Source organism: Diuraphis noxia, unplaced genomic scaffold, assembly GCF_037042655.1.
Source record: "Diuraphis noxia isolate RWA-SAM2 unplaced genomic scaffold, SU_Dnox_SAM2 contig0002, whole genome shotgun sequence".
Classification (NCBI taxonomy): Eukaryota; Metazoa; Arthropoda; class Insecta; order Hemiptera; family Aphididae; genus Diuraphis; species Diuraphis noxia.
This window is the reverse complement of record NW_028301712.1, coordinates 75,557,515-75,571,520: the sequence shown is the minus strand read 5'-3', so window position 1 is coordinate 75,571,520 and position 14,006 is coordinate 75,557,515. Positions and strand designations below refer to the sequence as shown.

General features: G+C 28.9%; 2 protein-coding genes, 1 long non-coding RNA gene and 1 other non-coding gene across 4 annotated transcripts; 3 read left to right on the top strand and 1 right to left on the bottom strand.

The window, feature by feature from the left end:
• Nucleotides 1-239: 239 nt before the first annotated feature.
• LOC149058923 (uncharacterized) lies at nt 240-7,429 on the top strand. Its single transcript, XR_016190616.1, has 2 exons — nt 240-354; nt 7,144-7,429. It is a non-coding gene; the product is annotated as an uncharacterized LOC149058923 (long non-coding RNA).
• On the top strand, nt 3,159-3,249 carry TRNAY-GUA (transfer RNA tyrosine (anticodon GUA)). Its single transcript is given in 2 exon segments — nt 3,159-3,195; nt 3,214-3,249. It is a non-coding gene; the product is annotated as a tRNA-Tyr (tRNA).
• A 2,581-nt stretch (nt 7,430-10,010) lies between the features above and the next one.
• LOC149058922 (uncharacterized) lies at nt 10,011-12,341 on the top strand. Its single transcript, XM_089219724.1, has 4 exons — nt 10,011-11,640; nt 11,702-11,833; nt 11,906-12,001; nt 12,063-12,341. The coding sequence occupies exons 1-4, from the start codon at nt 10,933-10,935 to the stop codon at nt 12,306-12,308; spliced, it is 1,182 nt and encodes a 393-aa protein (XP_089075850.1). The 5' UTR covers nt 10,011-10,932; the 3' UTR covers nt 12,309-12,341.
• A 133-nt stretch (nt 12,342-12,474) lies between these two features.
• LOC149058921 (uncharacterized) lies at nt 12,475-13,719 on the bottom strand. The gene has a single exon (XM_089218512.1). It carries the CDS (start codon nt 13,717-13,719, stop codon nt 12,475-12,477), a length of 1,245 nt encoding a protein of 414 aa, XP_089074638.1.
• Between the last annotated feature and the right edge of the window lie 287 nt (nt 13,720-14,006).

The following is a 14,006-nucleotide window of genomic DNA, read 5'->3' as shown; positions in this document are numbered from 1 at the left end:
ACGTACATGCTAATATATTGAATATTGCCTATGAAGGTTGTTTGTAAAGGTATTTTAAGCGTATTTACGATATTCAATATTAGTTATTTAATTTACTGAAATAACTAATTCAACGCTTTGATACTTAGTATTCGACAAAATTAAATTGCATTTTAAATGTATTTTAAGTTCGCATACGCTTTTGTATAATCTATAATTGATATACTCAAAAAATTAATTAGCAAACTTTAAGTGGCTGGTTTGTTGTCGTTTCTAGAAAGTATAATAAAATATACGCCCGTATAATATTATAATATTATGATGAGCGGTAAGTGCAAGTTCATTTTGAAATACAGAAAGGCGCATTGGTTTCATGTAAGTATAAGCCAAAAAGCAAACAATAAAGTATTAAAAACTTTCAACGATACTGAAAAGTTACCATTAAAATATTGACCAAAATAATTATTTATGGAATTAAGTTTTATTATTATCGTTAAGACTAAACTTCATACCTGCATTATTTTTTTTTCCGTTATAAGTTTTTTTTAACCATCATTAAAAACCAAAGAAGCAATATAACTTAACATAATGTGTACGGTTAAATATATTATAGTATAGTAAAATATGCAATTTATAGAAGGGTTATTTATATTATGTTTTTATACATTTTGACTTATCGGATCAATATAATATGTATATATTAATTGTATTTTATTTATATTTTGGAAACAATATGGACTATATAAATAATAATTAATAAATCGCATTAAATTTCATACACGTTACAATATAAGGTACCCATACCGTACCTACTTATATTATGGTCATTGTACCTAAAGTATATTCACAATATTATTGAATGTTATTATTTAGTCCATTTTTAATATTATGTCGTATTATACATAGAAACATAAGTCATGAATCATTATCAAACAGTTAAGTGGTAATACATACTATACATACATATTATTTATATTATACCTATTACCTACCTGTAATTCGATGGAACAAACTCTATAATTAAATAGGCATATAAATTATACCTATACATATACGCATAAGTGGGCATTAACTACCTAGTTAAACAGTTGAAGGAAGAAAGTTTACTAGTTACTTAATTTTCTAATTAACTTAAAAACTTAACTAGGTAGTTTAATTAAATGTTGAACTTACTTAACTTGTTCAGTTAATTTAAAAACAATCTGGTACTGAACATTTCATTTTTTTTTAATGTTTGCAGGTTTATCATACCATTTAAAAAATAATGATACATACCTAATACCCAACTTAATGTAGTTTTTTTTAATGTTGTGTAAGTTTTATTTTCCTTAGGTATTTTATGTGCCTTCTAACCATCTTTTATAAAAAAAACCTAATTTCAATTTTTTTTATCGTCCGTATGCCTACCATATACGTATAAATATTTAATATCAATAATTATGTAGTTTAAAAAATTAAATATTTTATAATAAATAAGAATGAAAATTGATGAATTTATAAATAGTGTTCATAAAGATATGAAGGTCATCACTCATCTATAGTATTCGTTTAATATAACTATTTAAAAAAATATTGTTGTAAACATTTTTGTCTCGTTGGACAGATACCTAAAAATGTTCATTTACAAAAATATTAAGAAAACATCGATTATCTATATTTTAGTTAAAAAATAAACGCAGATATAAGTATTAAACATTCAAATAATAGGTACCTTACTAGTATTTAGGTACCAGCTAGGGCTGCAGCTACCATATTTAAATCTGAAAGTCCAAAAAAATTTGTATGTTTATCTGAGTTACAAATAGGTTAATACATTGTTTTTAACTATATGTGTATAGTGTGTAGGTACCGGGCGTATATCGATTCCGCCGATTTTATATCAACTCCGCTGGCTACTGTTTATAATATCTACACATCGACTCCGCCGGACACTTTTCATCCCCCCCTTCGCCATTGTATATGTATTTTAAAACGTATAGTCTAATTAGAAAGTTTCTAAGTTCACTTATTTAAAATACGTATCCAAATATTATCAAAAGTAGTTACTTATATACATTTTAATTTTATACCTACATGCAATTATTACTATCAGTTTATTCAATTTAGACATGTGACCAAATTTGATCAAAAGTAGTAACATTTATATATTTTTATTTTGAACTATATAATTATTATAATTTTATGAAATTTAGATTATATACATTTTATAATATATTCACATATTAATTAGATTATGCATTTTTATTTTGAATTATATAATTATTATAGTTTTATTCAATTTAGACATGTGATCAAATTTTATGAAAATATTATAAAATTTGATCAAAATTAGTTACATTTATACATTTTAAAATAGACATACAATTGGTGGTGGTGGGGGGTGATGAACAGTGTCCGGCGGAATCAATGTGTAGATATTATAAACAGTGTCCGGCGGAATCAATATGTAGATTTTATAAACAGTAGCCGGCGGAATCAATATAAACCTTTTTCCTAAGCAGGTAATTTCGGCGGAATCAATAAATCCCCGTGTGTACCACCCGAGACCCGAATTAGGTATATGTATTCGGTAATCGGTACCTAACTACCTATCAAAAACCTACTGAAAATTAAAAAGTTTAAAATATTTAAATAAAAAATAACTAAACGTTTTGTTAAAAATGATATGGACCAGCGTCGTTTAAATTAACTCAAGAGTCACCTTCCAAACATCATCCTTGACTACTGATACTTGTAGGCGACGTGATCACTACAAAAATACATAATGTTATTTATTTTTATTGAAAACTAATTCTAGTGGTTTAAGCAATATTATGATGTTTATATAAATTAAATTATTTAATTAATAATTTACATTTTATTTTGACTTAATGTTTTATTGTTTTTAACTAACTGAGAAAATCTTAAGTTGTTAAGTTAATTAAATTGGTTCCTGATATAACTACTAACTAGGTAGGTCAGGTATAATATGGTATCTAGTAAAGTTGAAGAGTAAAAATAAATTATGTCAGTCTTTACCATGTTGAGTTATACATATAATAGCAAAATATATTGAAGTAAATTAAACACACTTATTCGTTCATGTTCAAAAATGTTAATATTTAATAGTAACAAAGTGAAAGTATATCATATTAATATAAAATATATTTAAATAATGTAATTTGCTCACTTCACCTCAACCTTCGATAGCTCAGTTGGTAGAGCGGTGGACTGTAGTGGTATCAATTCACAGATATCCATAGGTCACTGGTTCAAATCCGGTTCGAAGGAAATTTTTTTGCAATTTTTTCATAAATTTCACATGCTTTCATTAGTACATCAATGGTATTTTATTTATTTGCGATCTTTTCTGTTTAAGATACATTTATTTGTTTTTTTTTTCGAAGATATTCATTTTGTTTCATATTTTGGTCACAGGTCTTATGGATAATATAATTTGAAATTAAATTGAAACCAGAAAAATAACAACTGTATATATGTATTGGTTATAAACGAATACTATTAATTAATCATATTTTCCTGAACAACTAAAATAAATGACTTAGATATTTGAAATGAGATAATATAACTTCTAAAGTTTAAGACGTTTAAGTACCTACCTACAAACATAATTAGCATGATATTAAATTATGAAAAATGCCAACAACAACAGCCATTTTATTTTCATATATTATTTACATACTATTTAACATAATTTTTTATGTTAATGAAACCTATAGAAATGGTTTATGCAATCCCGTATAAGTGTCATATTTTTTAAGTTTTAGAATATAAACATTTTTAACTCAATTAAAATATTATATCATAGTTGTAGTAAAACATGTAAACCCAAATACAAGATCATCTAGATTTAAACATGATATTATTTATGAAGTATACACCAAGCCATTATTTTAACTTTGAAGTTTGAAAACTAGAATTTTTTTTTATGCGCTAATAATTCATTGTGGTTAAAATTCATCAGTCAAAGGTCAGAGATGTTGGATGACTCTCGTTTCTTGGAACCCAATGAAAATGATTTAAATAATGTCAAACGAAATTAAAGTATGACAACGAGCTGATCGTACGAATAATGGCGAGCCATGATGGTCATGATGTAAAATAAATGTATATTATATTGTTTAGTGTGTTATGTACCGCATCTATGAAAGTAGGTATGATGTATATTATACTAGCTGATCCCGTGAACTTCGTTGCCCGTTAAATGTACTAAATTTATATGACTCAAACTTTGTTCAATTCGTTATTTAATAGTCGGTGTATAGTGTTCAAAACTTATCTTAACTTTTTCGTTAGCTGGAATACAAATTCTGATTCGCAGAAGTATAATATTATCAGGTAGGTACTCTACCTCCGGTAGATCATGGACCTCGTGCTGTTTGTACGTACCTAAGTGTATGATTTAACTCTAAAGTATTAAAGCTATATCAAGTTTGTCATTTTTACTTAATTCCACTAACGGTGAATTAATATAATCAATTAATACAAAATCCTTGATTATGCTAGCAGTATATTTTTATACATATAAATAGATAGCTGAATTACCCAACGCCGCGCCGCCCGTGGGAAAAATAGCGATTTATACTGTAATAGCCGCTTTCTTTCGTTGAATTTTTCATTTTGATAATGCTAATACGCATGTTCAGAGAACAACTCTCTCTGCCTGATGCATATACAAATTTAGCTAACGCATGCGAATTAAAATAAAAATATGACGAATACAACATAATATCTAAATTGAAATAGGCTGACTACTAAAAAAAACCACATACCCCGTATTTTATACTAAACTTAATAAAATAAAAACTACGTGTTTGAAAAGTTATTATTATTATTTTGGAAAAATGTTATATAACTTCCGATTAACCGATTAACTAGTTTTTTCACCAGGGGCCAGGGGCGAACGCAAGAAAAAATTTCGGGAGGGGGGGGGTTGAAAAAATTTAAAGTAGGTATGGGGTTAACGTTAGTAAAGTAGGGGGATTAGTAGGGGTTAGTAAAGTAGGGGTTAACGTAACCCAAACTGGCTGCAATACGATTGCGCACGGTCCTTATCAACGGTACCTTTTTAGGTGTACGATTGCGCGTGATAAATTATTTTTGCTTCTAAGCAAAGTTGCCAAATATACAGATTATAGGTGCATCGTGCATGGTAAATATCCGAACTTTTTAGGTAAACTATAAGTGTGAATATAAAGTATCTGTTATTTTTTGTAACTATTTGTACTATTTGTAACTTTTTGTACTATTTTTGATTATTTTTTGATGCCACGTTTATAATGTTATTAGAAATAAATACAATAACAACATATACGACAAATAACAAATTTTTTTAATAATAATATAATAATTTTAAATTTTAATAATAAATTGGCAACGACGCATCCAATTTCACGCGCAATCGTACGCTTTTGAATAGTCAAAAGCATGTTCTTTGTTATTCCGGCACCGCGCGCAATCGTATGCCTAAAAAGGTAAAACGCGCGCAATCGTACTCCACCGCTGGAATCGTATCTAAGAGACATTATAATTCAGTAATTAGTTTGGGTCGGTGGAGTACGATTGCGCGCGTTTTACCTTTTTAGGCATACGATTGCGCGCGGTGCCGGAATAACAAAGAACATGCTTTTGACTATTCAAAAGCGTACGATTGCGCGTGAAATTGGATGCGTCGTTGCCAATTTATTATTAAAATTTAAAATTATTATTATTATTAAAAAAATTTGTTATTTGTCGTATATGTTGTTATTGTATTTATTTCTAATAACATTATAAACGTGGCATCAAAAAATAATCAAAAATAGTACAAAAAGTTACAAATAGTACAAATAGTTACAAAAAATAACAGATACTTTATATTCACACTTATAGTTTACCTAAAAAGTTCGGATATTTACCATGCACGATGCACCTATAATCTGTATATTTGGCAACTTTGCTTAGAAGCAAAAATAATTTATCACGCGCAATCGTACACCTAAAAAGGTACCGTTGATAAGGACCGTGCGCAATCGTATTGCAGCCGATTCCAGTGCATGTGGGCCTCTACCTAAGATAGAAGGTAATATTCGATGGGGAATTATTGATTCCGCCGAAACTACCTGTTTAGAAAAAAGGTTTGTATCGATTCCGCCGGCTACTGTATAAAATACCTACATATCGATTCCGCCGGCTATTAATTCCGCCGGCTACTGTTTAAAATATCTACATAGGTATCGATTCCGCCGGCTACTGTTAATATTATTTACATATTGATTCCGCCGGACACTGTTTATCCCCCCCCTTGTATATGTATTTTATATAGTACATAATACAAATAAAAAAATAATAATTGTATAATTCAAAAATAATATGTATATTCTAATTAATTCGTGTATGTGAATATAATATTATAAAATATTAAAATGTATAATATAGTCTAAATTGTATAAAATTATAATAGTAATAATTGTATAATCAAAAATTAAAATGTGTGAATAAATGATAAAATATTAAAATGTATATAGGTAATATGTACTATAGTCTGAATTGTATAGTCTTGTATATTATGTAGGACTGTAATTTTAAAAATACATTTACAAATTACAAGGGTGGGATAAACTGTAGCTGGTGGAATTAATATGTAAATAATATTAATACAGTAGCCGGCGGAATCGATATAAAATTGGCGGAATCGATATACACCCATATTCGATATGATAACGATTAATTTTGGAGTGTCAGTTGGAGGTAACTATAGTGCGTCCGTTTTCAGTATACTCAATTCGTACGACTAATATTATTACTCAACTAAATAAATGTCTCGTTTAGAAAACGATATATATATATATATACATATATATATATATATATTGACATAGTGCACGTTTTTAAAATTATCTATAATATTATGTTATGAGTTTACGACTGTTAATATACAAGTGTCAAGTACTCAAGAGACTACCAAATTTACTGTCCACTGCGCTGTTATTATATTATTATAATAATATAATTAATTTTCACTATATACTCGTATATATATAACTCGTTGTATAGCGCAATTTGGTCCCTACAATACTTATCTAAGTTTAAGTTGATCGTATCCTTACAATATGACGTTCCATTCTGTGATCATCACACATCATCAATGGAATATTACGAATAATATACTTTATGTTTTTATAGGACCCTTTGTGATGGTCATAATAATTATACTTTCATGGGGACGAGGTGGCCGAGCAGTCTAACGCGTCGGCTGTGGCTCAGCCGGTCCGGGTTCGATCCTCGACCATCTGGAGACATTTTTCTCCGAGCAAGTCACGGTGTCGGAGAATAAGTGCCGCCATCCCTCACTCCGGGGCATGGCAGAAACCTACGGGTGCCTCAATATATATTCTGCCAAAACTCACCCACGTGTAACACACCTAATGTTCCATAAACCTACAGTACCACCCCCTTCCCAATGGCCTAAGTTGCCGCGGAATAATTAATAATAAAAAATAAAAAATTATACTTTCTTCTATCATGATATAACTACCTAGTCAGAAGTATCCGTGACATATATTTACCAATAATTAGCGAATAACACACATGCCACACAAAACTGGAAAATTACGGTGATTAGTGGTTATATAATGATTATCCCAAAATTATCACTATATTTGTTATATGAATAATGTATATCTTTAAACAGATGCTCAGCAAAAAAAAAAAAAAAAAAAAAAAAAAAAAAAAAAAAAAAAAAAAAAACAATGAATAAACGTATTTTTTAATAAATGATTTTACCATTTAATTAATGTAATTCATTTTTGATATTTTATTTGTTTTTAGTTATTTTAATGAGGGATAAATACATATATTACATATTGATACGTAGGAACATAAATAGAAAGACCTACATAAAAATGTAAAATTGATTCAATTGAAATGTACGAAAAAAAAAACTTTGAAAATTATATTGATTAAAAATAGTTTAAGATTTACTATGCCCAGAAATTGAGGAAAAAAATATTTAAAAAAAAGTTATTACGTTTTGAAATAATTTACGTCAAAAAAATATTGATATTTAAAAAACACAATACAAAATATACTGCTTGATTTAAATTAACGTTTTTACCATAAACGTTTTTCAAAAAATAGATTAGAATTTAGAAATTGGCTATTTTGAATTTTTTCAAAAACAATTTATTTTAAATTTTAAATTGTTTGTATGAAAAATTAAATTAAAATTAAAAAAATATATTGTATTTATAACGCAACCTCCATATTATATTAAATATAAAAACACTTAGGTTCATTTTTTTTTCTATTACACTTTGTATATTTATTTTATTCCTATTTAATTTAAATTTATATCAAATAATATATTACATTATAGGTATTATGATGATATATAGATATTATGATATTATAATATTATAATATTATAAATAATAATAATAAAAAAAAATGGAATTTTGAATTTTTGAATAAGAGCTCAGAATTAATTACTTTTCATAATGTAAAATAACATCCTCGAACTCAATAATTTGTTAAAATGTTTTGACAATGATGTTGCGATCACAAATAATAAATGATAATTCAATTACTATTTATTGTGAATTAAAGCCGATTTGTTGATCGTGTTATTTTAATTTTAATATTCTATACATTGCGTGTAAGTAAATTAATTGTGATTTTGTTATTTTGTGTTATTTCAGTTTAATCACCCGGTATTATCAATAATATTTTTCTGATAATATGAGCCTATTTAATTCTAACTTTTGATACAGCAGCTGGTAACTAGGGGAGTAATTAATTATAAAAATCAAATTTACTTGGAAATCAAAATGCTGACTTAATTTATATTATTTTCAAAATATCAACATCGATACCAAAATTAAAAATAATAAACTTTGTATACATGTAAATAAATTTATAACTATAAATGTTACACTGTAATATTTAGCTAGGTAAATAATCAATTAATGTTGAATGTAAATATAATTGTAAACTAATGACCTAACAGCTGTTGAAGCCTCATTAAACAAAACAAACTAATTCTCTTTAAATAAAGAACTTATGTTATATTGGAAGACAAAAAATGAATAGTTACATGAATTTTAATTATAAATAGTCATATCCGTTTGAAATATGACCAATACACAATTTTGCTTGGTAAATTTAAAGGCTGTAATGTAGTATACGTTAAATCATAATATTAATTATGATAATATTATTCCACACGCATTTATGGTCTTATGGTTATATTCACAATGTTATTGCAATTGCGTATATTACGTATAAGTTGGGTCCTTTCGTTTTTTTTGTTGATAATATTGTCTTTGGGAATCATCATTGAATGGTATTCCGAATATAAAAGTATTTTCTTTCCAAATAATATTTATTTAATGTAAGATATATACTTTTTAAGAAGAACACCACTTTTCATCATCGAAGTGTATTAATAAATAACTTCGTCTAACAATACACGTCTATTGTTAGTCGTTTTTCATATCTTTATACTGTTTATAATGTCTATTTAATTCGATATTTTATATCTGATCGAATCGATGCACATATTTTTTTCTGTATCATCAAATGCTAGTATTTTGTTTCTCATCATCGTGGATGAAAAACAAAATCAATTTATTAATGTTATTGAGAATTTTGTTACTATACCTATATAATAATAATAATAATAACAAAAATAATGTCATAGCAATAGGTGTCATAAGTTTTTAAAAAAAGTATATACTTTCATGGGAATAGAATACATGTTATTGTTTTAGCTTCTGATGATCCGAGTGAGTAATATTATATTAGATTTAGAAAACAATTTTGAATTTATTAAATATTTTTGGATTTGAGATTTTGAGTAGTATGATTTGGTATGTTCAGAAGGCTGATCCTTGCTGATCCTTGCTGCCCCGCTGATCCTTGCTGATCCTTGCTGCCCCGCTGATCCTTGCTGATCCTTGCTGATCCTTGCTGCCCCGCTGATCCTTGCTGATCCTTGCTGATCCTTGCTGATCCTTGCTGCCCCGCTGATCCTTGCTGCCCCGCTGATCCCCGCATCCGCATCTCTGCATCCCCGCATCCGCTCATCCTAGTCTTTACTCATCCTCGTCCTCGCCGCCGCCCGATCACGCACGTACGCGACGTATATTTACCCCACCCCACCTCATACACCACCTGAACCCGTCTACTCATCACGTGACCGATACATATTTTGTATATTTACCCCTCCACCTGAACCCGTCTACTCATCACGCGACTGATATATATTTTGTGTATTAACCCCCACCTCCCCACCATCATCCGATCCGTTATGTGAGCAACATATATTATTTAATATTATTATCAATATTATCAGTTATCAATTACACATTTTTCCTGTAGATTCTTAGATATTATATTTAACAACAACAAATTAAAATACATATTAATGAAAATGTATAAGTCGCGAGTAAACTCTCGTCCTTTAGATACTATACTTAACAACAACAACAAATTAATATATATTAGTGAATAACATAATAATTACCAATCTGTTTATAACATTATATATATTATTATTATAAGCAAATGTCATTAGTACTAAAAAATATCTTAATCGCTTATACGTTGGACTCATAGATATACGCGACAACAACAACAAATTAATATATATTAGTGAATATCACATTAATAACCAATATATACTAAAAAATACCTTAATCACTTACACGTTAGACTCTTAGATAGCTTAATATTATATCTCCTACCAATTAATGGACTCATCCACACCCGTCTTAGCTCTACAAGAGCCGCCATTCATTCAGTCTGTTCTCAGTCGTACACAATTGTAATTCTCCTCTCCGTGTTTTCACAGTCTTCATAATTCGTTCTGAACTTATAGTTTTTTTCAAGTCTTTAGTGTTTATTATTTTCCAAGTGTTTTATAAAATTTTAAGTGTTTATTATTTTATTATTTTTAAAATCATTTTTAAAAACATGGCTGGTTCAATCGCCGACAACGCTACCTTATACAACGAGAAGAAGGCTTTTACATATGTGCCACCATCACCTCCGGCTGAACTCATCGAGTCTACATGCTACACGTTGGACTTTACGGCTAGAAAATTTATAATTGTCGGTATCGATCCAACAGAACAACTTCAAATAGTTGTTCTTTTATTAACATCATCACGTTATGTGAAAATAAGTACAGATTTTCTAAGACGGATATTCTCGCTTATGGGTAACGTACTATCTTTTATATTAGACACGCCGCAAAAGTACAAGCGTACCACATTTCTCGAAACCGATGCTTATAAAATATCGAGTATGATGTATAACGGTTCAAACGTTCTGGTAATTGAATCCAAGACTGAAAACGGGTGTAGAGTTTTATTAAGTCGTTTAGATTTAATAAAACTCCAGGAATTAGAATGGTGTATTACTGCTAGTATTAATGAAAAAGCAGAGAAAATAAAACCCGTAATTATTAAGCAAATTAGTGATTATTGCGAGTATTTGAGGGAGAAATGCTTGCAATCGGATTCACCGCCCAACAATTTGAGGGAAATGGAAATTTTCATTCGGAACGTTGAAGTCAGACAGAGTAAGAAGACACCCAACCTCGGCCAAATTAAAATGTTTGCGACTACACAATTGGCTGAACTTTGTATGGCTCATCGGAACGAACAAAACTCAAAAGTGGTAATGTAAAAGTATATTATTTCATATATAAAATATTAAATTACACTTATTTTTATTTTAGGTATATGATAAGAATTTCAAATCGCTGTCAGCTATATCACCAAGTTGTTCCGAGGTAAACGCTATCTTCTCCAAGTATGACGATTCAAATGATGGATTTAATCAACTGGACGATGATGATAATTTAGTTAAGGTAATACATAAATGTAATATTATATACAATCATATATATTTAAACAAGTTTTATTTTTTATTTTTATTTTAGTTACAGTACGGGTATTCACCAATATCACCAAACTATTCTCCAACCAACATTATATCAAGTAAACAAGAAGTTGCCACTACAACTATTCTAGCTAAGGTAATTTATATAATATTTTTCTTTAAATAAAAACAATATTGATATTATTAATTTTGTTTAGTCCATCGATGAGAACGATGGATATGATTCTGACAATTTGGCGCAGTACCCTCCGTGGCATCACAACCCAAATCTATACCTACGTCAACGAGCTTTAGTAGTTGATGAGAATGATGGTCCAACGTCGTTCTCGATTCAATCATCTCCACCATCGCCATCTTTTTTTGACAAGCCCTCAGATATATCAAGTAAACGGGGCGCTCAACACCTCACACCATCCCGTAACGTAAAGCGCAGATTATTATAATAAAATTAAATAATTTAGATATGTAGAATAAAAATAAACATGATATATAAAAAAGTATTTTTATTTATTAATATTAAGATTTACAATAAATATTTACAAGGTTCTTACTTCTCCATTAAATGGATTATAAGTTATAATTATTAATAATAAGGTTTACAATTCATATTTACAAGGTTCTTACTTCTCCATTAAATGGATTATAAGTTATAATTTGATCGTGTAATATTAAGCAATATGCAGAAGTTGAAGCTGGGAACGCTTCGTCTGCTTCTAGTTCAATCCTAAGGTCTACGGTTGACATTTTCACGTTGTCGTTCTGGCGGCTCATGTCAACAACAATAATTGGACATAGATTTTTGAAATCTGAACGGTTCAATAGAGGTGTTACTTCGTTATAACCATAGTAAGATTTCTGGAACTCGGCATATGCGCGATATAATGTAGCCATCTTATTCTTGGTGAAGTCGCATTGAAAATCTTCATAGGGAAATACTTCTGAGTTTAAATAGACCTTTACGTTTTTAATTTTACAATGGTCGAAAAATGACATTGCTTTATTCGAGCTATTTTTCCTGTCGTTTTGAAATCCGATTATAACATATCGAGGCTTTTCTAATTTGTTGGATGTCTTTACTTTCCACGAATGCGAAGTGTTTTGAGGTAAAAATGGATATTCACACAGTTCCCACGATCTAAACGTACATGTTAGAGGTTTCTGATTGTTGATTACTTTCAACAGTCGAATTTTTTCTCTATCACTCACTTTCACTATAGGCATTCTCCACAATATTTTTGTTATGTTTATTTTAACATCTTTTAGTTTAGGAGTGTCTACTATCTCATTATTTTTAAACTGTTTAACAGCATTAATATCGATCGAAGCTCTATTCAATATAAGTTGTTGGTTACAATTTATTAAAATACGTTTATAATCTTCGCAAAAACCAAACAAATCTTTAAGATTAATACATCCATTCAAATTTCCGTTATCGATAAAGTCTTTATTACCATTTTTAATTTCACTATCCCAGGCAGCATTATGATGCGATATAATATTTGTTTTATTATACGAGCAATATCCTTTTAATGTAGTCGAAATACCTGGGTTAACAAGTTTTTGAATTTGAGTACCATTTATTTCATATTTCATTTCAGAGAAAAGAAATGCCAGTCCATTGTTTATAAATCGAATTTCGTCAGTTATATCTATAGGTTTATTTATTGTTCCCTCAATGTAAATATAACTCTCACATGGTAAAGTATAAGACTCTGTGTTATGTAAAGCAATACGGACCTCATCATTATTAGAAAGAGCGGACGTCGAATAAGGTAAAAAAGAATGATATTCAATTTGAGTTATCTTACAATCATCGGTGTATCCTGCCGTGACATTTAAATACATATCATCCATATTAAATTGCGTTTAGCGAACGTAGAAAAGCCAAATTATCAGCAGTTAAACTATGTTTGACATACAATTTACGTTTAGAATATTTTTTTTTCTTTAGAGATGTTACCTTGTTAGTGTTATTAACACGACTAACATGTTTTATATTTGCATACGTATTTATATTATGAAATTGCAGCCCCATAATATTATCATGAGTCTTGAATTAATAACCGTATTGATACTGGCTCGCCTCGCAGATCGATCAACTCGTTGTTCTGATTTTTTAAAATTATACTTGCGTGCGTTAT